The 24,192-nt window shown below is 37.3% G+C and overlaps 1 protein-coding gene across 1 annotated transcript in view; it reads left to right on the top strand.

The window, feature by feature from the left end:
* The window catches only part of COL4A4 (collagen type IV alpha 4 chain), a 71,174-nt gene that overhangs the window by 18,256 nt on the left and 28,726 nt on the right, over window positions 1-24,192 (top strand). The window contains exons 6-25 of the mRNA XM_072867171.1: window positions 13-129; window positions 2,956-3,024; window positions 3,249-3,284; window positions 4,054-4,116; window positions 4,597-4,632; window positions 4,808-4,849; window positions 5,853-5,933; window positions 7,180-7,233; window positions 8,489-8,548; window positions 9,179-9,223; window positions 10,303-10,356; window positions 14,613-14,682; window positions 16,168-16,272; window positions 16,864-17,028; window positions 17,593-17,685; window positions 18,018-18,181; window positions 21,049-21,121; window positions 22,418-22,524; window positions 22,977-23,160; window positions 23,946-24,014. Coding sequence (XP_072723272.1) covers window positions 13-129; window positions 2,956-3,024; window positions 3,249-3,284; window positions 4,054-4,116; window positions 4,597-4,632; window positions 4,808-4,849; window positions 5,853-5,933; window positions 7,180-7,233; window positions 8,489-8,548; window positions 9,179-9,223; window positions 10,303-10,356; window positions 14,613-14,682; window positions 16,168-16,272; window positions 16,864-17,028; window positions 17,593-17,685; window positions 18,018-18,181; window positions 21,049-21,121; window positions 22,418-22,524; window positions 22,977-23,160; window positions 23,946-24,014 — 1,687 coding nt within the window. The remainder of the gene's footprint in view (window positions 1-12; window positions 130-2,955; window positions 3,025-3,248; window positions 3,285-4,053; window positions 4,117-4,596; window positions 4,633-4,807; window positions 4,850-5,852; window positions 5,934-7,179; window positions 7,234-8,488; window positions 8,549-9,178; window positions 9,224-10,302; window positions 10,357-14,612; window positions 14,683-16,167; window positions 16,273-16,863; window positions 17,029-17,592; window positions 17,686-18,017; window positions 18,182-21,048; window positions 21,122-22,417; window positions 22,525-22,976; window positions 23,161-23,945; window positions 24,015-24,192) is intronic.

The raw sequence follows: 24,192 nt of genomic DNA, 5'->3' as shown, positions 1-24,192 counted from the left end.
ACTGTCTTTCAGGGATTACCAGGAGGTGAAGGACCCAGGGGCAAGCATGGTTTAGATGGCTGCAATGGCTCAAGAGGAGATCCAGGATTTCCAGGCGAAAATGGTTATATTGGACCAAGAGGTCCTTATGTACGTGAAAGGCATTCCTACTGTCTATGAATACTGTATATGTAGATTTCCCCTCCAAGCTAATGTCTCTTAAAATGAAAGGAGTTTTAGACTATGGCACTAGCTTTACACTGCACAATGAATTTCCAGGCATTCTTACTAAGGTTAATGGGAGTGAAGGACACTTGGTGCCTTAACAGATTAAGTTTAAGCTTGAATGTGAAATAAGTTCCTATATCCTTGAAGTATATATGTCTACCTTGAGAGTTAAATTCTGCTTTGTTTCCCCAGTGTGTAACCACACCAAAGCTAATACCATTTCATGGAAGTACAACTGAGAAGGAGTAGCTTGAAACCTTCATACCATTTATCAATACTTGAAGTTTCTTAAAAGCCTTAATAGTAGGGACATACCTGAGATGAATTAGCAGTAAGTGGAAGCTTCAACAAGTATAAGTCCTGTAACACTTGAAGATTTTTAGTGGTGGATCACACAAGTGTATTAGTAGATCTCTTCCAAAATGATGCTCTTACAGTTTCATGTGCTACTTTTTACACATTCATGACTGCTCTGTGCACACCTAATCTTGCCTGGGTGTTTATCTGTATACATCAAGATCATTTCAGTTAAAATGTTTAAAATCAGCACTTTAATATTATTTACTTTTGCTGTTAAAATGGAAAGCATTTTAAAATGGTTTAAATAGTTGTGTTAGCAGTGCTCTTCTAATGAAGATAAAACACAGATTCATGTCAGTATGGGATATGAATTACTGTAGCTCCAGAGAAATTTTGCTGAACAGATCTAGTCCCCAGTCTTTGAATTTTTGTGGAAACAAGTTTTAGTTCTGAATGATTAATAGATGATAAGTTGGCCTGAGAGCTTCCCTGAAATTTTCTAAATAAAACAATAAAAACAACTGAAATTTACATGAAAAGTCAAATGTGTTTAGTAGGATAAATAAGGTGCTGATTCAGCCATACGGAATCAAAAAATATGCAGTGGGTGCCAGAGTGAAAAGTTGTTATCAAAAATATAGCAATTAGAAAAAACATATGCTTTCAGTCTTGGACCTGTAATAAATGCTACGAAATACACAACCTGATAAAAAACTTGATAATAACCTCATTTGTTATACCTCTCAAAGTAACCCATTAACCCTTCAAATGGTAAAGTGACTTCTGCTCAAACTCTAATTTTGCCTGTATTTTGTTACTTGTTATGGCTTTCAAAATAGAGTTTTACCTTTTATAATTAGCCAAATGACATAAAGGAAAAATGAGACATGGGACAAATTACAGCATAAATCCTCACAATTCCAGGAGCATGCTCTTTGGCAGGCCTAGAAAAGTATTTGCAACCTACAAAGAATGGGAGACACAATAGGCATGTAGCCTTGGATATGCACACTAAAATTCCAGTGCAAATTAATTTAGCTACCCAGAAAAACAAGACACAGTAACCATATTTGCTTGTGTACAAGAATGCTATTCCAACCTCTCTATGCACATTGCCTGTTTTTAAATCAATTTGTTGCACCAAGTACCAACTTGACTATATATTACAGCTAACATTTTTATGTTGTTTATAATGTTGTCCTGTATAATTTTATTTAACACTATGTACATATTCACCAGCTTTACTTCTGTTACCTTGTAGAATCTGTACATTTACCTCACCCATAAATTGGAAAATAAAGTAGTTTCTATTTGTAAGCCCTTACCTAAGTCATGTAGAAGGTAACAAACTGAATCTAATATAGATGTTTTATTATACAAGAGGTCACATGTAAAATAACCAAAGACAAATATAACTCCCTAGCAGCTGTTGTTTGACCTGTAATTTGCATCCAGTCTCCTGTAGCTATATCCAGCTGCAGACAGCTGTAACTCTTCTTTTTATTGTACCATTCCAGGGATAAGTACTTTCCCTGTTTCATTCTGACTTCAGGATTTGAGCAGCCAGTGTATAATATCAGGAAACCAGTACAGTTTTAAAGTGGTTAAATTCTGTGAAAAACAGTATCCCATTTTATTGAAATCAATAGTTAAGTGGTTAATTTAGTTAAATTATATCCAGTACGTTCGCATCAAATTAGAAAACTTCAGAAATAACGTCTTAATATATCTGTTCTTCAGATATGTACATATCATGCTCTTAACAGTCAATTGAGCATTACAGTTAAATTTTGCAAAAACAATAATCTGTTCTGCTAAGTCAGATTGAGGTTTTGAGGGTGCTAAGATTGGCAAAGTTTTATAAAGAACTCCACAGCAAGTACCATGGGAACTTATTTTTTTAAAAAACAGGGCCTTTAGGCATCAGATTTTTTTTTTTATGAACTGTGAAACATATTTCCTAATAGATGGAAATGTTGAAGATTATGCATGTCCATACTTTCAGTTTTTTAACTGTATGCAGAACCACACTAGATTCTTGTAAATCACAGCATGAACTTTTGGAGAAGGCAGAGTGCTAATACTTAAAGCCACTGACTCACTGAAAGAAAAGGTAGGCATATCTATATACTTAATACTAAGGGCAAGATTTGTGAAGACTGTAGAATACTGAAGTACCCAAGAGCTAAGGAACATCTAACAGAGCAGGAGTGCAGAAGCTGTGAGGAGCTGTTTTGCTCAACTGTACAGAAGGCAATTTTACTTTTAAGGGTCTTGTTAGATAAAAGAACTGCAAAATGCTTAAACAGTGATGGTGGTTCTACTGGATTACCTAGTGATGTATGGGCACCAGAAAAGCACAGCCTGAGAAATTATCATTCAATCTCCATAGAAATGTAGGATATCAGTAAGTGGATCGTGTTTTAAAGGACTTTTTTTTCTTTAAAGGGAAATCCAGGACAAAAAGGAGAAAAAGGAAATTCAGCGTATGTTTCACATTTTGGAAAAGGACCTCCAGTAAGTATCCGATTGTGAAAAGAATCATATCTTGTAGGAAAACATGTATGGCAAATGTAATTGTTCTCATAAGTCCCCACCGTTTAATAAAGCCTGGTGCAAAAAAAGGTTAAAAGCAAATATACAGCTGGAACAGATAGCTTGTGATCTTAATAGCTGTAAAGTTAGAAAACACCCACAACAAAGCTTGTTATGATTCATTTGCTAAATGATTGTCATTACAGGGAGACCGAGGTGATCGCGGACCCCCTGGCATGCCCGTAAGTACAGTCAGTGGGTTCTATACATGCTTTTTGTCTTGAAGATCTTTCAAATTTTTCTTCTTAGTACAGTAAAGAAATACTGGGGTTTCTCCCTGCCTGCCTTAAATAGCAAAATTCCAGAATAAAGTCTTAACAAACATCAAGTCCCTATAGTCTGCCCCCATGACCGGTTCATGCTGGCAGAAAAGCAGCAGAAACAGACCATACCCATCTGCATTAGCTGTGCATTGAGCAGTTGTTGCCGTGGTATGCACAGTTTGCAGAATATTTTCTCTGTGAAATTCAAGATGTGTAGAGGTGTGACACCTTCTTTAACAGTATCTGGTGGATCTCCCAAGAACATGTAGCACGCTACCATGTTTTGTCTGTTTGACCATGTGAGAAGAAGAGAGAGTTTAATTTTGTTGCTGATTCACAGTCTTAATGGCTTTGGGTTCCTCTTATAACCTTCAAAAAAGTATTCACTGGTGGACTGTATCAAGTCTCCACACTGTAGGACGATTACTGACAAAGTATTCTTTCAATCCATTAATAACATGTAACTGTGTATTGTCCAGTATCTGTACAGTATTATCTAGAAACTGGTGCAGAGCTGCTCTAGTGACAGTGAGGTTTCAGGCATGGTATAAGCTTCAGGCCATGGGTGGAATGCAGTGGCCAGTAGACTGAGTCCAAATGATGCAGGCATTTTGGAGGGACTAGTTTTGTGGAGAAAAGGGTAAGCTCTTTATATTTTCACAAACAGACCTTTTACCATCTTTTCCAGGGACCTAGAGGGTCAAGAGGTACAACAGGCCCATCTGGATACCCAGGCCAACCAGGCTTGCCTGTAAGATCACCACAGTTATACAGCCTTGCATTTTCAGGATACGCATAAATTCTGGTCTACCAATTTTAGAACTTGCCTTAATGTGAATCAAAGCCTAGAAATCATTTTTGAGGCAGATGATAAAAAGAGATTTTTGCATTACCTTATGAGTTTGGAAGTTCAGGAATTGGAGCATGTGTTGTTCCTTCCCATGCCTGCGTGAACACGTTTCATCCTGGCAGTCTGTGGTCATGGAGGAATGCTGCTAGTGCTCTCTCCTTATTCCCCTTCCCCAAGGCCACCTTGTGGGAGACAGGAAAGTGAGAAGCCAGAGTTCATCCCTCCTGAAAGAAGTGACCAGGTGAAGTAAATTGCACTTTGGGATAGGTACATCCCAAGAGGAAATTCTGCCTCTAGGTGCTACTGGCAAGAGGAGGTAATTTTCAAAGCAAAGCTGTCTCTAAATCAGACATATTAACTTGTCTTCATTCTCTTTTAAAGGGTATTCCAGGTTACCCTGGCTTGCCAGGTGAACAGGTAGGCAATGACTTGTCCTGCAGTTGTTAGTGAAATAATAGAGTAATTTATACAAATATTTGAAATGTCCCTTATGGTTATTTGTTACCAAGTTTTTGAAAGGAGTTACTTGATTAAATTCTAATGTCAGCATTTTATGATTATCTTCAAACTGTGTACATTTTTTGTCAATTAGGGAAATCCAGGTATTGGAGTGGACGGACAAAAGGGGGAGCCGGTAAGAAAACAAATATATTAAATATATTATTGCTGTGTAGAATTAGAAGTATAATGCAATCTTGTTGTGTTCTCTGGAACCCATTCATTTGTGGCTGTGTGCTCCCACTAATCATGTTAGAATGGAAGGAGAAGTAATATAAGTTATTGAATCAATTAATTCTGTGCAGAAGTGATTCCTTCAGTGAGCTGCGTACAGGAATCAAGTGTATTCTGGAAGTTTTGAAAAGCAACAATATGTTAGTTAGCATTTACATATTAGCAATATTACCTACCTATCTAATTAATAGTAGCAATTACCTTCTGTACAGACACTGCCTAAATAATCACAACAGTACCCTCCACTAACAGTGGCTGTACCAGGTCAGTCACTGAATCTCATCTCTTGCTATGTCCAGCAACAGATGCCAAGGAGCGGGTGTAAGAAAAGGACAAGCACATAATAATAGTTCCTCTCCCAGTCTCCACTTATTAGCATACTCAGGACTTATAGAACCAATGTGGAATATTTTATTTTTCTTCTGTGAACTTGTCCAGTCACTTAGAATTTGTGCGAGTTTCTAACATACACAACTTTCCATAGTAAATCAATAATTTCATCTTTGCATTCACAAAGCCTTGTGCTCAAAGGCTTCGGTCTGGAACACAAGAGACTGTACGTACACACAAGAGATGTGACAATCCTGTAACTATCTCCACAGCAGACTCTGAGCAGGAGCCATGAGTACAGAGTTCTCATTTATTTCCTTAGCCATAACATTATTTTTAATGACTTAGGAGAATAGGAGGGGATTAAGATCGTCAACCTTGCTCACCTGGGAAGACAGTAGAGAAGCTTACAGATCTCAGTACAAACCTTTATTTATCTACAGGTATTAGTACAAGTGCATGTTCAATGAGTACAGAAATATGTAGTGCTGTAGTACAACAGGAAAACAGGCTGAGTCTCACTGAAACGCTGCATGGAACAGGATGTCTCTTTGCTGTTCCTTTGGCTTCCACAGGGCAACGTTGGACTTCCTGGGCCACCTGGGTCACCACTGTTAGTTGGACCTCCTGGAGCTCAGCTGTTCAAAGGAGAAAAGGTCTTAATTTGTCTTCATATTTAACTGTGCTCAACTTGGCAAGTACAATCCTGTGATGTAATTTTTGCAACGATGGCATAGGACAAATCTTTCTTTCTGTAATAAACCATCAGCTTCAGCAGAAATCCTGTTGTTCAGCACCCTTCCTAAAGGCTTTCAGGAGAGGAGAGCCCATATGTACTTTAGCTCATGTCCTTGAGGGAAGACTGTCTTGATGCAGAAAGGAGATATTGCCCTTGCTTTGGTTTTCTTCACTTCTTGTCATTAGCAAATTATATTTTAGGCATCTCAGGTAAAGTTGGTACCTCTGCTATTGAACCTCTTCTGTGGCTCTTCACTAACACTTTTATTTTTCAGATCTTTGGCAATCTCTTTGAGATTTCTCCAATGTAGTGCTTTGAACTATCAACCCTAACCCTTTTAGGGTGCTCTTTTAATATGAAAATTAAGTGTGATTTTGTTGTCTGTTTTTAATGCAAGTTCCTGTTATTTACTATACTACTTCAATATCACACCTACTGTAGCCACAGATGTGTACCTTAAAACATTAGAATGTTTGTTTAAAAAGAACAGGAGTTACAAAAATTGTATTACAGAGCCCTATATTGGAGTTTCTATGTCCTCAAGTCTGATTTGCTGGAACACACAAATGAAAAAGTGAATTTGGCATTGCCAGCCCCTGCAGCCTCAACTCAGGGAACCGATAAATTTCACATATTGAATCTTAGGCTTTGATTATGCAAATGGTTGCTATGTACAGGTGTACAGAGCTTATATAAACTTCCCATGTTACTGCGAAGCGTGACGTATGCTGCTGTGCAACTCACAACATGACCAAGACCATGTAGCCGGCCATGCATCCCATTCAGACTGAGGCTATGCACAAAAGTGTAGATTAATGCATGTGAATACTTTCATCAAACTGCTGCTCAAATAGAGCAGCAAACAAAAAAGAACTACTGTCATGCATGTTTGTAGGAACAAAGCCCCAATTAGCAGGTCCCTGCAAGTGAAAAGATACATCTATCTCACTCCAGAGTCGTCATGCTTTTTGACAGTGTTAACAGAAATAAAAATCAGCACATAATTGTTTTTCTTCTGCCTAGTACACCTAGAGGAACAGGCCCAGTGCTTAAGAAAATACTATTTAACAGTTGTAATTTAGAACAGGACTTAAAAAAAGTTAAACAGCACATAGGCATGTCCCGCATATTAATATCCACAAAAACTTTCCTTGTATACGTAGGGCCAAAAAGGACTACCTGGGTTAACAGGATACAGAGGGCCACGTGGACCCAAAGTAAGTAATGTGATTTTTTTTTTTTCCGCATGGTGCTGGCAAAGTCCTTCTGTGGTTATTAAGTTAATCTTTTAAAGCACAAGGTGATGGAAGAAATAACAGCATTTGTGCTGTGAAATTTAATCACCACCTAAATCAGTGTGAAAGCAAAAATATTTCAAAACCCTTTGGAAAACCTTTCTGAGTCTGTTTTATATGTACCTATTTAATGTTGCCTGGTAGTGAAAGGTCAGTATTGTTTCCAGTTGGGCTATTGACATGTAACAGACTGGGACTGTGAAGAAAATAGAAGCACAGATTATTTTTTCTCAAGAAGAGAAATAGAGAAGATCTGTATGTGTTCTTAATGGGGCATGATTTATGTTTCCCTAAGTATGTTAGGGAAATACTTTAACTTCACATTATGGATATCCTCAAGAGTAGAGAAGACAGAGGCACCTGTTTGGAGAAAGAGTTGCTCTTTGCTATTTATTCTACATTTTCTTTCTGTCAGCATGATTAATTTAAATATTGGTGTACCAGTAAGGAGTGTGCCAGTAAGGAGTTCATGGATGCTGAGCAGAAGCAGCCACAAAAAAAGATTCTGGAGTCTTTATTGCTGACAGATTTGGAGGAGGAAAATCCACAGGCAGGAAACTACCAGATCTCAGAAAAACAGAAGATAATTGGGGACAAAAGAATGAGTCTAGTTTATGTTTAAAACTTCCTTTGCTTTGTAGGCAGAAGAGAAGAAATGAGAAGCCTGAACATCACATTTCTGAGTTCTAAGTCTAGCACTTTTTCAGAAATTAATTTTCTATCATAAAAGGACCACTGTTACTTAGCACTGGAAAAGGAGACAAAACCGATCTTTTTATATCAGATTTACTTTGAAAAAGACGGGCTTTATATGCTTGCTCCAATACTAGCTGTCTATGTAGATAATAGTACACTTGTTAGTTATAAGCAGAAACTGAGAAATTGACTGATGCAGCCCAAAAGATGCCCAGAGCTTTTAAGGAAAAAAAAAAAAAAATTAAACTGATGAAAGCATATTAAGCTTAGAGAAGGGACCATAGCAGGTTCCTTGAATAACTGAAGCTACATAGGCACTGCTAGTGGTTCTGTATAAAGTAAGGCCCAGTGATTGAGCCTAGCAAGTGAAACAAGAGCCACTAACCTAATATATACATACTTAAAAAACATGCACAAAAAAAAAAATTATGGCAAACTTCACTGAGCATCTTGTTTAAACAAAGTATTTTGAATGCTCCAGGGTATACTTGGGAGAGGAGAAAAGGGTGAAAAAGGCATTCCTGGATTCCCTGGATTGCAGGTAAGGAAGTTGCAGAATAAATTACTGCACAAATTCACGATAATTAGGTTCATAATATATTTGGCAGTTTAAGCTTGCATTTCCAAGGAAGATTTTAAGGATTTTTTTAAACTAATCTGTCATACTTTCTGTATAGAATATTTAGGAGTCCTGCCTTGGGACTTACCCTGTCTCAGACTTAAACATAAGCTCATACAGACTTTCTGTCCTTGGAAAGAAAGTAAATCTGTAGGGTTATCCTCTAAATATTTAGAGCTGCACAAAGCTTCTCTGGAGTAGCACAGTACTAACACAGTAATTTTAATGTATTCCATGCGTGCCAATGGCAATTTTTTACAGCTGCTTGTGCTTGATTTGCATAACTGCTCACATGGAGCAACATGTCCACTACTGTGCTTGGTCCAATGTGGTAAAAAAAATTAAGTGAAGACCTGTCTGATTTACTTTGGTCTATAGTTCAAATTCATGCCCATCTCTCATATAAAGTATTTGCAAAGACTTTGCAAAGTTTTTTGGAAATATCCCAAGTAATAATTATCTAAGGAACATTAACTGCTCAGCAATTCTGAATAGGTGTAATTTTGAATAAGCTTTTACTGTTTCAGCTCACATTCTACTTGCTTTTATCAGGGTAATCCTGGTTCTTATGGACCTGCAGGTTTTCCTGGAATGAAGGTAAGAAGACATAAAGTATAAGTAGCTCCCTGGACAGTGGGATCAGTGAGATTTGGTTTTCTGTGGATTTGTGCAGATTTGGAATTTCCACATACTTGATAGCTCACGTTGCATTCCTTCCTTTCTCTTCTGCTACCTGTTGCCAGAGAAGTTGTATGAACTCTTTGTCTTTGAATTTCTGCCACGCTCTGAAATTTGGCTGAAATTGGCTAAGGGGATCTGAAGTTGCAAGCAGGAGGAAAAGCCAGTGGGACATGCATATAACATGACAGAAAAGTTACGCAGCATGTTAACTTTGTTTGCCATGGTGACACTGTTTGTGTAGTTTTGTGTTATATGCGGGTTTTGTTCATCTTTCTGGCTCCAGAAGTTCCAGTTTTGCTGTTAAGTCTGCTAAATGTTAGTTATTAACTTAACAACATCTTACTGGAGTAAAAAACAACAGATGTAGGTATATAGATCTACATCTTGCCCTTTTTCCTATCTCCTCTCCCCAGCTCATTTTCAAATCTAGTTAAGGTAATGATAATGCTATTCATAAATCACATTAATGTGCAGGTATTTGCATCTAGAGTTATGTTCCAGGTGACTTTTATCTGCAAAATTACTTTTTACTTCATTTTTTACCACTGCCTACCTAAAGAGTTTGAATACTGGATGGATGAGTATATTAGCAGATCATAAAATGAGAGGAGAAGCTGATAGGCAGCTGCTTTCCATACAATAATAGTTTAAGAAGGTCATTCAGCAGGCAGCAAACCAATTTCAGCTGTATTAAGCAGATAGTGTATTAGAGTCTGCTGGTATGTATTCCAGCTAGTTCTGTGCCCCAGCTACACTGAATCCGCTGACTGCTGTCTAAATAACCTGGTGATACGTGTTGTGGTTTGTTTTTTTTTTAACAGAAGAGATTCTATGAAACATACCATCTCTTGTACAAACCCAGTGAATTTTCTGAAACACTGTAGATGCTATTGTAACATGACAGTATTGTATGACTGCCTTACCGGTTTTTGTTCAATTAATTATATTAATGTCTTAACAGATTAATCACATTATATTTGTGTGATCCTTTCCAGGGGGAAACAGGATTTGCTGGTTTTCCGGGACAACCTGGCTATCCAGGCATACAGGTGAAAAAAACCCAACAAACACACATGCATGTGCACGCACGTGCACACATACACACTCCCCTATATAAATGCTAATGATTCCTCCCAAATGTACCTGCTTATCAGACCATTTCCTTTTATACAGTCGCAACTACTTTTAAGATGTACTGTTTTCATGATAGTCATAGTTACTGAATGCTGCGGTAGTAAATAACAATGTAAGTAAACATTCCTGCTTGGTGAATATGAGAGTGGGAATTCAATTTTTTGTACCATAGGAACTGGTTAATCCCAACTGCCAATAGTTATGTTTAACTATACCAGTATAGCTACCTAATCCATGAATTGTAGTACTCTGCAAGTTATTCATGGTTGAGCTGCATTCCCCAGAGAGGTATGCTAGGTAAAGGAACCTGCTATGTAGGTAACAGTATGATCCTATAAACTTTGGTCTATGAACTAGTATGATAATTGGCTCCAAATTAGGTGGCAAAATTCGATTTGGATGGGCTTGTTTGCAAGACTTACCAAAATCCCTTTGCATGTGTTCAGCCTGTTCACATAAGTAGATTTTCCAAGATGCTTACTGGAATGGAAATTGGACTCCTTCACACCAGATTTGTTTAAACATTTCCTACTTTTGCTCGCTTAGATGATGCTAGCCGTTTTTTATTTTACAATACATGCTGCTTTCCATTAGGGATTAGAAGTGTAGGTGTCACATCTGGGGAGCTAAGCAGTAAAAGGGGAGAATATTAATCTGAAAAGCATAGAAGAAATGCTTAATACAATTTCAGAAGACCCAGGTGCCAGTCTAGTGACATTTCAGGATATAAATTTATGGAATTCTCTTCTGCAGGCTGCAAAATCGATGATCGTATTGTAATTCTGGCTAGTGGATCATATTGTAATTCTGACTAACAACAAAAACTTGAATGAAGGGAACTATTGTATTTTCTATGGAATGTACAATGCTAAAGCACATTCAGAATGAAAAACCAGTTCTGGATGCCACTGTAGAAGGAGCAAAGCAGCAGTGAGTCTAGCCAGGGGAAAGGTCTAGGAAGTCACTGGGATAGGGTCCAAGTGGTCAGCAGTGTATAAGCAAGAGGAGAAATGAAATGCTGCAATGGAGAAGAAGGTGGGTGACAGGATCATCAGTAGAGACAGCAAGGTTGAAAAAGCTCATCATCAAAGTTACTAGCACAGTACAGAGGACAAAAACAATACTGCAGAAATTGTGACATTGATGAACTTGGCTCTAAATATTCGGAAATACAAAAGTCAAGAAGTGTTTATTTCCATCTGAAATAATCTTTTTGGAAAGCTGCATATAAAACAGTAACTTTTCTTCAAGCACAATTAGTTGCACCTGTGAAATCAGAGGAATGACACTCAAGAGATTTGAGCAAGAATCACCTCTGTTATAAACTGAAGGTTAAGATTGGAATATACTCTATGTAACCTGTGATGACAAAGGGAAGTAAACTGTGGCTGGTCCAGACTTGCCATAAGTAGTATACAGCTAAAGACACAGTTGAAAGCAGACAAATAAAAAGCAACAAGCAGGTTTTCAAGAAGCAGGTTTACAAATGAGAAATGACAAACACATGGAGTAAATAAGTAAAAGTACAATAAAAACATCTGTTTTAGTCACATGTTTGAAAGTTAGGACTGCTAGGAGAGTGCTAGATCAGCTTCTTCAGCCAAGATTTCATTTATGTAGTCATACTCGGGGGAAAAAAATCGCGCATGGATGTTCATTTTTCTCCCATTTGGCCATTATCAGCTTCACAACAATGTAGGATCATTCAGATACTAATTAGACAGAAACATTACATGTCTCATATAAACAGAAAAATCATTACAGTCCATCACTCCCCAAAAGTAGAATCAAACCTTAAGTGTTTTGTTGTTAAAAACTACTCACCCTGATGTGCATATTGTTTTAGTTGGGGGCATCGTTAACAAACTTGAGACAAGATATTGTATAGACAGAACAGTGCATTCTTCAGTCTCCATTGATTAGCCCACATCCTGAGAAGCCATCAGTTAACACTACAAACAGTAAGCAAAAAATAATTAATTGTTGGTAGATTATGCTAGGGAAAAGTTTGAATGCCTGCAGTAATGATTTGAAAAGATGAAATTACAATTGCTAATGCATCGCTCAAAAGAAAACGAATCAAGTATAGACACAATTTAAAAAAATCAGTTTAACTCATATAGATATGCAAAATTCAGAATGATTGCACAGATGCTGTAGTTTTGCTTGGGAAACAATTGGATAAATCTGATTGATTATTCCTGAAGAGTGCAGATCTAGCTAGACTGCATCAACTGTTCATCTGGCATCACCAGGTGTTGCTTATGATCTGCTAAAAATCACATAAACTGGAGGAACAAGAATATGATTAAAAACCCTCCTGAGAATAGCCCATCCTCACGTAGATTTTCTGAAATAAACCCGTTCAAAGAGAATCTAAGATGCATTCAGATTTAAGAGAAAGAGACTCAGAAAAAAAAAGTTGCATTCAAAGTAGATTTAATCTTTAAAAAATGTTAACTGTTGCTTAAAGCAAAGAATGGACTTCAAGGAATTGTTGGCATACCTTTTGACCCCTAAGTCTGGACATTGGCAACACTGTGTGGATCTTGAACATGAGCCAACAACGTGCCCTTGCTGCAAAGGCAGCTAATGATATCCTGGACTGCATTAGGATAAGTATTGCCAGCAGGCTGAGGAAGGTGAGTCTTGCCCTCTACTGAGCACTGGTCTCCATCCTTGTAGATATTCTAAAGCTGTCTGGACATGGTCCTGGGCCACCAGGTCTAGGTGGTCCTGCTTGAGCAGGGGGGTTGGACAAGATGACTTCCAGAGGTCCCTTCTAACCTCAACCATTCTGTGATAAATATGAAGAAACACAGAATGCCTTCTTCAGACAAAATACAAGGGAGAATATGAGTCTCATTAAAATAATGGTCTTTACAGGCAGTGCAAAATGTTCTTGGCCATTGACATTATATAAAGCTATAGAAACTTACGGAACAAATACAGTGTTTAATGCTTAATAGGGATATTGGTAAAACTGGTAAGGGATTATAAGCTTTCATTTTAAGAAGACTCTAGGTCACAGAATACAGTAGAAATATGCTTCTGTTGGAGGTTTTTTCTTTCCTGCCACACAGAAGACTCTTCTATGTCATTAGGGAAGACAAATTTACATTCCTGTTTAAAATAGCCAAAGATGACACAAGGATGTTATTTCATTCTGCAAGATACAGTAAAAGGAAAAAAAAGGCCAGCCAAAAGGCCAAAGGTCAGGAGGAGAGCAGTCAGTGACAGCTCCAGAACTTTCAAAATATCGTAGAGCTACCGATTTGAAAAAACAAACAAACAAAAAAACAAACAAAAAACCAAAACAGAAGGAGGCACGGACTCCTTGTTTTTACTTGTGTAAGAATGGGTATCCAGTTTTGCAGTCCCAGTTCCCCTTATCCGTGTTCTAAAAGGCCCTGAACTCCAGTCCCAGGAATGCAACCTCACTACGCAGTTCCCACATTCACATTCTTGGTTTCTCAGTTCCCATTTGCTGCAGAGAGCAGGGTTGATTCCTAATCTACAAAGCAAAAAGTCTAATACAATTTGCCACATAAAAGACTTCCCTAAAGTCCACTTCACTTGCAATTCTAAATATCAAAATCCAAGCTAATTTAGAAATCCTCCAAGCAGAAGTGATTTTCCTTGCCATTAGCAGGCACTTTTATGTTTCCCTGATGCAGATGTTCTAAGCTTCTTATAAGAGCTTCGAGTATCTCTTACCATCGATAATATCTGTCAGACTGTGAAACCTCTTTTGTTAATGCTTATCTGTCATCATAGAGGTAATTTCCAGATTCTGGTATAGAATTCTAAGGCAAGTTATTATAGCTTGGTTGTTAAATCAAAATGTCTCAATTAAATGGGTACTGATTTACTGTAATTGATTCATCTTTACAATACATGAATAAAATCAAATACAGCAGTCACAAGTTCTGAAGAGTCAAATAGATATGTGCGATAGGTATATTACTGTTTAGTCACTGGTATCCTGAAAGATAATGATTATTTTAAATCTTTTTGCCTGGTTTTAAATGCTATAAAGTGTCAAAATCAAGTTTCCCAGGTGATATGTGTCACATCCTTACATACCCCTCCATTGTTGAAATTTTCAGTTACATGCTAGCACACTGCATATTTGTATCTATCAGTAAAATTTATTGTTGGACTCTTACAGGGGGATCCAGGAGAAAAAGGGCCCCCAGGTCCTCCTGGAGCTGTTGGAACTCCGCTGCTTCCTATAAAAGGTTATAGCTAGTTTTAACTAGTCTTTCTGCTGTACAAAGTATGTAGGACCTATTTTGCTAAGGTGTCTGAAAGTGATCACTAGGGATTCAGGATCTTAAAACATTATCTTCCTAGTGGCCACATTCTGTGTTTGTTTGTGTCTCACTGATCTTACTGGAACTATGTTAAGCATACAAGTTTCAGATTAAATGTTTGCTTGAAAGATCTTTATGCATACAGTCACAGCTAGATCTGCAGGACTATCTCTAGTTATTGGACCTAAGCGTATTTAAGAAAAAGCTATGCTGGATATCCATGCTGGATAATGAATGGCAAATAAGAAAACCAGCCTTCCCATTGTAATTTAGAATTCCTATTTTCAGAATTGCTACAACACTGATTTTAGACTACAGTTAAGCTTCCTATTGCATAGCAGGGGTGAAATCCTGGAACTAGTACTCCCAACAGAATACCTGTCAATCTTATTACCTTCCTACCTAAACCTCAGGCTGGGTTTTTATGTCCCAGCTCCCTTTATCCCCATCTTTATCATCTAATTGGTGAAAAGGTGTGTGGAAGTTCTTACTTCATAGCAAGAGGCAGTGGGGAACAGCCAAGCCTGCTGCCTGGAAGAGATTTGCTTTGGCATCTCACACTTGGGGAACCTGTATTGTAAGAACATCTTAACAGAGAACTTATCATAAATGGTATTTCTAGTGCAGCAAATGCTGATTGTGAACACAGAAGTAAGTTACAACACAAACCCCGTTCAGCAGAACATACCCGTTAGATAGGGGCCTCATCCAAAAATCAATTAGTTTTCCATCGGCTTCTGCGTGTTTCCAGCCCATGCAACGAAAGACTTAACCCCATGCTTAATATCTCAAGTAACATTTAAAGTTAATCATGTGCATGGTGTGTAAGTGGATACATTCTTCAGAGAAACAGACCTTTATCAGAATTGTTTAAGAACAGGACTACTACCAATATTTTTTCCATTTATAGCCCTTTATAAGCTGATTCAGGTTTTCTTTATCACTATGTCATTGCAATTTTAAAGTTTATTCATTATAGCAATTTTGACAATATACTTTTTAAAATTTGGATAATTTCAACTAGGATGATTCTGAAATGACCTCCCTGTGTGCATTGTCAAATGTGCTTAACATGAGAGGCACATTTATTTTAAATGCTACATTTATTTATTTTGGGCAAACACTTGTCTCGGCATTCTGAAATATGTAGCACAAAGATACTACCACGGAGTGACGAAGAGTTAAAACTGTGCCCACAAAATGGGCAGGAATCCGTAGAAAAGTAACCAGATCCTCCCACCTTAAAATTAAATTGTTACACATTTTAAAATGTTTCATAAAGACAAAGTAAGTTACTGTATTTTACTTTTGTGTAGTTCCCAAATTATAATTTTGGTTGCAGTTTAATTTAGATTTAAGCTGTCAATTGCATAAGGTGTTCAATTCACATGTTTTTATAATTCTGTGTAGGTCCACAAGGAGATCCTGGATTTCCAGGTCCTGCTGGTGATATGGGGTCAGTTGGACCAATTGGTCCTGCAGGCCTGCTAGGAAGACCAGGAGATGATGGAACAAGTAAGAGAAGTAGAGGATAAAATGTGAACTATATACCAGTAGGAGAGAAAGCAGTTAAAAGAAAACTCTTCTTTGTTCTTGCTTGATGCAAGTTACCAACAGTAAGGATTTGAACTCTACAGAGTTTTCAATAAAAGTATTAGCTCAGCACTTAGCGGCCAAAAGAGAACCAAAATGATCCAAACAGAACATTAGGAATTACTAGAAAAGGAACAGAAGACAAAGCAGAATGCTACTATGTACTGTAAATCCATGGTATGCCTGTATCTGGAGTGCTGTGCTCAAAAATTCTATTCTCCATCTCAAAAAGATATAAAGGAAGGTGATGAGGATGACTTTGTTCTGTATAAAGAACTAGAATAACTGGGATGTCTGGAAAAGAGATAATGGGGAGGAGGAGGAAAAGAAGCATTTGAAGGTCTAAAGCAAGAACCTCTTTTCTGGAAAACCTAAAGATTTAGATTTAAGTCTTTGTTATATAGAAGCTCTTCTTCAGGACAGTTCTGAATGGTCTGTAATTTCCTTCCTGATATCTCGTAGTAATCATTACTGTGAAGCTGTCTGGGCTATATACCATTATTTTCTTTATAGGTTTGCCTGGCCTGCCAGGAGTAAGTGGGGCACCAGGACCTCAAGGTTTTCAAGGTGACCCTGGTTTCCCTGGAACAGGTGAATCAATCCCAGGAAGACCTGGATTTCCTGGACCACCAGGTCTACCAGGACAGCCAGGAAGACAAGGCTTACCTGGACTACCCAGTAGGTTCAACAGCAATTTATATGGCGAGAATATAATTCTGCATATTCATAGATTCATTGCTTTTGTTGGTCCTACAAAAAACATAGAGGTGAAAAGTGCATTTTGGCAGATATATCAAACTTTACACGTGCTGTAGAAGACATGTTTTTCCTATTAGTTGTCAATCAGTGAGATGTCAAGATTTTCATAGTTTTCTGGGTGATTTAAACGCAGAAAGTAACATATATGAAAAATGTCCCTAAAAATATATCACCTGAAGTTAAAAACACAGCAAATGGGGGAGGAAACCCAAATCAGCATGCTTTAGTAAAGAAACAAGAGTTGTAAAGTTCTACAGTGGAAAAAGGACAAAAGTAGTGGCAATAAAAAAACAATGTGTCAGCATCTACACTAGCCAGACGGACTCTTGTAGTATGATCTATAGCAATGACTTGCAAAGCATTTCATAAGATCTCTAGCTTTTCACGTGAGGATAACAAGATAAGGGAGAGGAGAACACGTGACCTAAGCTATGGAAACAGTCAACCTCATTTACACTAGCTGTACAATTTGTTTTTTCAAAGGTGTAATCTGTACTGACAGAGGGATCCCTGGAGAACCTGGAGCAAAAGGTCAGATAGGCCTTCCGGGAAGAAAAGGTGAAAAAGGAGAAAAGGGTAAGTGTGCCTGGTTAGCAACAATTTGAATATGAAACCTTTTCCAGATATGTCAGACCTAAATTTGCAAGAAGTTTATGTTGACTTGGAGGATAAGGCCCATCAAAGTGTGGAGTTAAATGGCCTGTTAGCATTGGGGCTTCTAAGTCAGTAGAGTCATGTCAGTGCAGCAGTTAGCACTGTAAAAAGAGACTGATACGCTTCACTCCTTTGAAGGCCATAATGAGATAAAATGGTCTGTGCACTGCTCACACAGAAAAGAAAAGGGCAGTGTTATTTTTTGTGTATTAATTTTGCAACTGTTTCAGTGTAATTTTGACACTTTCACGTAGGAAATCAAGGCCTCTGCTCATGTAGGGCTGGTCCTCCTGGTCCTCGTGGTATGCAAGGACCTCCAGGTACTCAAGGAAAGAAAGGACAAATGGGATACCCTGGAAGACATGGAGAAAAGGGCGACCCAGGCGTATCTGGTGCAATGGGATCACCAGGGCTCCCTGTGAGTAGTTTTCATGAAATTTGGTAAATAAATAACATCAAGTTGCCATTTACGCAGGAGGCATTTAAGCAGAGTGGTGGAGGAACTGCCCTGGAAAACTATCTGAAAGTTTTATCTACTTTTGCTTCTTACAGTCTTATTAGAGGATGCATTTTATTAGTTCCTATCTGATTTACCTTGCAGCAGTGGGCAGAGTTTTACACTGAGGGACAGAATCCCATGCTGTGTTTGTGGGGAGGTCAGGAGGCTTAGGAAAGCTGGTGAATGTTCATCTTGTTTTGTTTTGACTTGTTTTTACTTTTAGTTTTGAATACCCATTGATTTTCTTGAAATCATTGTAGATGCACAAATTGCTCCACTGAAGATGATTTTTCAGTTATTTCAAAGGAAAGCATTTCCAGCAAAACGTTATCAAGGCAAGGAATTGCATGATGTCAGCAGGTCAAGATAGATTTTATGTCAACATCCACCTGTGGAGGGCAGGGGGCGGGGCAGGGTCTGAAGAAAAAGGAACCCTTGATTTTATTCAGGCATTTCAAGTCATTTTCTTTATTCCTTTTTTATAAATTAATTGAAAAGCTTTATTTGATATGCTTAATTTATTTTATGAGGCAGTCTGAACATGATGTAGAGTCTTTCACTCCCACAGAGTCTGAAAGGCATTACTATTTGTTAGTGTTCATTCCTTTACTGTTCCATATTACTTTATAATCTCTCATTTTCAGTCACTACTCAGCCAAGTTCCTCAAGAGCAGAAACTGAATGAACTTTTTGGTAGTAAAGACTCTGAGTACTAGAATCGTTTGACATCAGCATACAACGTTTATTTTTTCCTAAGTCCAGTTCATTCCAGTGTTAACAAATCTGACATCCAATTTTTCATGGAAAAACCCTATAAAGATTTTTCATGGCAAGGTGAGGGGAATAATTAAGAAATATTTAAAAGGTACCTTTAGGTCAGATGTGTATGTCTACTTTAATATTGGCTGTCATCAGGATTAACAAACAAAATAAATTTGAACTCAAGACCTATATGTTTCCTGGGTCAATAATTTACTGGGTGATGCTTGTTGCCTAACTCAGTGAAACTAGCTATTACTTTTGGAAACAGACTTATTTTCTTTAATGTGCTTCATATAGTTTATCTGATTCCTCACAGCAATAATGTGATAGCAATAATTCCAAATACCACTTAATCTAACTGCTTTAGGAATACATTATAAGATGATTTATTGGACTTGCTGTGATTTTGTTCCACTTGTTCTGGTCTGGCATGTGGACTGTACATCCAGGATGCTGCATACGAAAATGATGCCAAATAGAGGGGTTTTTTAATATACTTCCTTATGTGTGAGAGCAATTTCTTCAAAAATATAGGTAGATATGCTTGACTTTGTGACTGTTCCATTATGGTTTTTTTTGTTTGGGTTTTTTAAGGTTTTGTTTTGTGTTAATAGCAGAACTCTTTTTCACATGAGGAGGAATTACTTAAAAGTTTCCAGAACATTTTATTTCAAAAGAAAAACAAAACAAAACAAAACCATTGTGAGACTGAAGGAAGGAGGTGGTGGTGCTCTGTCATTCTAATTCCAATGGTTTCATTACAAGCTTTGCATTTGTTTTTACTTTTCTTTTCTTAAAATCCTATTACCTGAGTGCATTATGTGAGATTTCAATCTTTTTGTTACTTTTGAAACTATGCTTTAGCCCTTGTGGTTCTGAAGTAAAGCTTGAAGCCTTGTTCTGAACACTTTGGTGTTCTTAGGTTACTTAAATAAGAAACAAGGACAAAGTAATCAGTTTGGAAAGAAATAATTCACTTTGATACAGAAGTGCTTTGGTCTAATGGATTTCCTTCGTAGATATACTTTTTCCATTTTTCTGCTCTCTTTTCTTCCCAAATCTCTCATTTTGCTTTTCAAACACTAATAACTGGTCACTGCCGACTTGAAGATCTAGACATTTCAACAAATAGTCACTGCTAGTTTCAGATACACCACATTTTTCAGAAGTCTCCTGCCTGTTTTACAATTGTCATGATTTACAATCACTTTATAAATTGTATTTTCTCCACCTATTTCTTAGTGAAAGATTTTGTATAACAGAGGAAACTGGCTAAATAATACCCCAGTTTTTCAACCTTAGTAGCCTTTTACTTCCATAAAAATTTCACATGGTAAAATATATTTACCCACACGTACTGTTGCAAGATCAGACCCTCATCAATGTTGATATGCAAACTGCACTCTGGAGAACTGAGAGCACAAATCAGCATAAAAATACAGAAAAGTACTTCTTTTCCCCTCTAAACCTGTCAAGTCATAGATTCTTCTGACAATACCAGGTACCTAACTAGACATAGATGAAATTTTTTATTGGCAGCTTTGTGAGCTTTCACTCAGCAAAAAAGCATCACTTACCTACTGCCATGTTCACTTCTGGGAGGACAGCCTCATCCAGCAGTCACCGCACTCCAGAGATTCCCTTCCTGTGTAGCCTCGGTGGATTGTGGGTTGAAGTCTGCAGTGGGAAGTGTTTGTGAATCGTTTCCATCTTAATATTCTTGCATTTACAGCCACAGCTGTATATGGCCATGGACCCAGTTTTTCTAGCATTACAATTTCTTATAGTTGTGTATCTGTGCATTTGGCAGAGTCAGGCTGAAAAGGCCAGGTGCCATTCACATACCTCTTTATAGACATCAGAAGAGATAAGCATTTCTTTTTGGCATGTTACTTTAATTGGTCTGGTTTTGGGAAACAATGCAAGAGCAAGAGATAGATACCTAATTTTCCCCTCAATTCCCACATTGATTCCTTGCTGGAGATAACTGACAACTTTTTTTTTTTTTTTTGGTCAATGGTAAGGGGACACCTGGTTCTGCTGGACAACATGGTGAAAAAGGAGAGAAGGGTGATCCAGGAAGAGTTAGAATAAAAGGTAAACACACATTTTATCATTAGCCTTTTTGTTTCCTACGCAATGCCTAGGCAATAGTGTGAGAAAACCATATTCATCTACTCTTTAATAAAGTCATTAGTTTAGTAAGTTACTGAAGCCTAGAGGTTATGTATATCTAAACTGCTTTCTTGGTACCATCTCATTTATTTTCTTCTTGCTAAATACAAGATCAACACAGTGTTTTGTGGTTTTTACTCTATAGTTAAGCCATAAAACAGTTTTAACAGCTTGTTATTAATGCTAACAAATGACCTTTCATGTCATGTGATTGATAATCAGGGTCTTACAGAGGTCTGTATACAATTATTGTGAAAGCATGAAGAAATATTATTGTACAGAAGCTACCTCCTGAACTGTCATATGCCGGTATCCCAGCCGTTACATCAACTTCAACCACCAACATCCTTCTTGGGAAAAACTCAGAGTCTCAATGGCTGTTCAGATTCCTGCTCCTATTTCTAAAAATTACTCTTGACCAGGCATTGAGGAGAAACAATAGGCCACCAGTTGCACAACTGAAATTCTTGTAATTAAAATAGATCAAAACCTCTCCACAGTTATGGTTATGATTTGCAAAAGCAAAAGAAACAGAGAATAACAAATTACAGCAATCTGGTGGTAAAGCTTAGTTAGGAATGCTAAACTAATTATTCAGACAAAAGATTGTCCATCTTATTGTTTGTGAAAAGTTAGCTTAGCTTTGGATGCCTGTGTTTGTTTACAGATGTTGGAGCAGGGCAAAACATTTGCTTTTTATTTGCAGAGGATTTCTTGATACAGCGAAATGAATCTTTGGGTTAGAAGAGTTTTGTTGTCCTTTATGCAAAAATTACATTTTCATAAATATCAGTGCAAGAGAAATCTAGGGGTAAAAAAAGAAAAAAGAAAAAAATTAAAAACCTTTTGGGAATATCAATGCAAATATTCTGCATCATATGGCATTGCTATATCCTGATGTCACTGAAATCAAGAATAAAACTCTGACTGATTTCAATAGCAAAATATTTTCACTCTGTATATAGTATGAACAAAAGCCACGTTGTTGTTGTGCCTGGAAACATGTCTTTTACAGAGAGACCAAGTTGTTCCATGAAGTGTCCAACTACATACTGCCTTCCTAAGCCTAAAATACTTCTTTAAGGAAATGTGAATTCAAGAACTGGAAATTATCATACAGATATGATGAATGGTTACACAACATTTACCTGAGCAGAAATAAAAAACCCCAAAACTTACTGAAAATATTATAGTTCATTTTTTTTTAATTGTTTTAAGGAGTAAAAGGTGAAAGAGGTCCTACTGGGGTTCCAGGATTTCCAGGCCAAAGAGGTAATGATGGCAGAGATGGGGAACTAGGATTGCCTGGGGAAAAAGGAGCTGAGGTACGTTTGAGTTTCTCAGAATTTTTTTCCATTTTAGTTAACATATTGTCTTATGAAAGAGCTATCTACTTAATGAAAAGTACCATTTTATTCTGAACTCCTGGTAGATTAATCACTTTTATCATTTTATGTTAGCCTAGGTCAAAAATCATAATTTTTATCCATTGAAAAATTATTTCCTTGGAAGTATTACTATTTATTTTGGTATTCCTGAATATAATTTTTGCATATACTGTTTGCCATTGTTATGGGATCAGGAAGAAAAAACAACCACAAAACTCTACCTTTGTTCCTGTTGCCTTTGAATATTTAAAACTACTAATGTCATCCATGTAGCACTTAATTGTGGAAGAGTGGTTTCTCCAGAGAATTCTCTAACATGGCTTTTGATAATCAAAGAGAGGAAAGAAATTAGGTCTTGCTATTTCTTATCAACAGTTTCTTTCTTTTAGGGCGATTCTGGAGTACCACTGCCAGGTGATAAAGGATTCACGGGGGTCCCAGGACTTCCTGGGGTAAAAGGACAGATGGGATTGCCTGGTTTGGGGTTTCCTGGCCCTCCAGGAGTCAGAGGTAGCCCTGGAGACTTTGGTGATACTGGTAATGTTGGGCCACCTGGTCCAAAGGGCCAGAAAGGTAATTTTGAATGTTTACATTAAGACCCAAATGACAAAATATACATTTGGTAGCATCCATTACAGTTTTGTATGTATTATATATAGTGTTATTCATTCACAGTGAACATAAATTTCGGCAAGCTCAGTGGTCACGTGAAATACAGCCACTGAAATGTACAATACTGTCAGCATTTAGCAGCAGACACTAGTGAGAATATGAATTGCTAGGGGCCTTAAACCTGCAAAGTGCCACTTGCACACTATCAGAGGAATTATTTTCTGGAGTGAGGAGTATTCCCGAGTGTAGAGATTTGCCAGGCAATGCTTTTTTGCTGAAGGACCAGGAAAATACAACTCATACGTAAGGCTTGGTCTGTTTTTTAGTTATAAAAAATTCCTACCAAAATCAAAAAAATATCTACACTGATAGCAATATGTGTGAACCAGAAATGTACATAGAATTGAGATTAAAATACTATTTCTTTCTTGCAACAGAGACTATTGTAAAGACAAATTTCTGTGGCAAGTAAAAAAAAAAAGATCTTTGTCTTTACAGAATACAACTGTATTACAACAATTTGAATCATTACCAATATTCTCTACAAAATAAGCGTCAAGAAAAATATGTTTTAAGATTCCCCATCAACCCTTACGTAATATGGAAATAACAATGTGCATAAACAGTCCCTTCTCTTTACCTTTGCACATCTAGTTGGTTAGTTCCACAGAAATATTTCAGTAAATGTTCAGACCCCATTTATTCTAAAATCAAATAGCCCAGTTTCTTTCTCCTTCTTGCTTCAGGTGAGACTGTCTGCATTACATTACCATACCCTGGAAATCCAGGTCCCCCAGGTTTTAAAGGTGTTCAAGGTATGTTTACAGATGGGAGAATTTTTGGTTTTAATTGAAATGGAGTTTTAAGTTGCTAATTAAAAAAAAGAAGCTATCCTAAAAAGATACACTATTACAGTTTTCAACAGATACATATCTCAAAATGTAAAATTGCAAATACACAGGAATATACTCATCTAACAGAATCAAGGCCCAG

The sequence above is a fragment of the Ciconia boyciana genome, chromosome 7, assembly GCF_034638445.1.
Source record: "Ciconia boyciana chromosome 7, ASM3463844v1, whole genome shotgun sequence".
NCBI classification, from domain to species: Eukaryota; Metazoa; Chordata; class Aves; order Ciconiiformes; family Ciconiidae; genus Ciconia; species Ciconia boyciana.
Note: the sequence above shows the minus strand (reverse complement) of the source record. Positions and strands in the feature narration are given on the sequence as shown.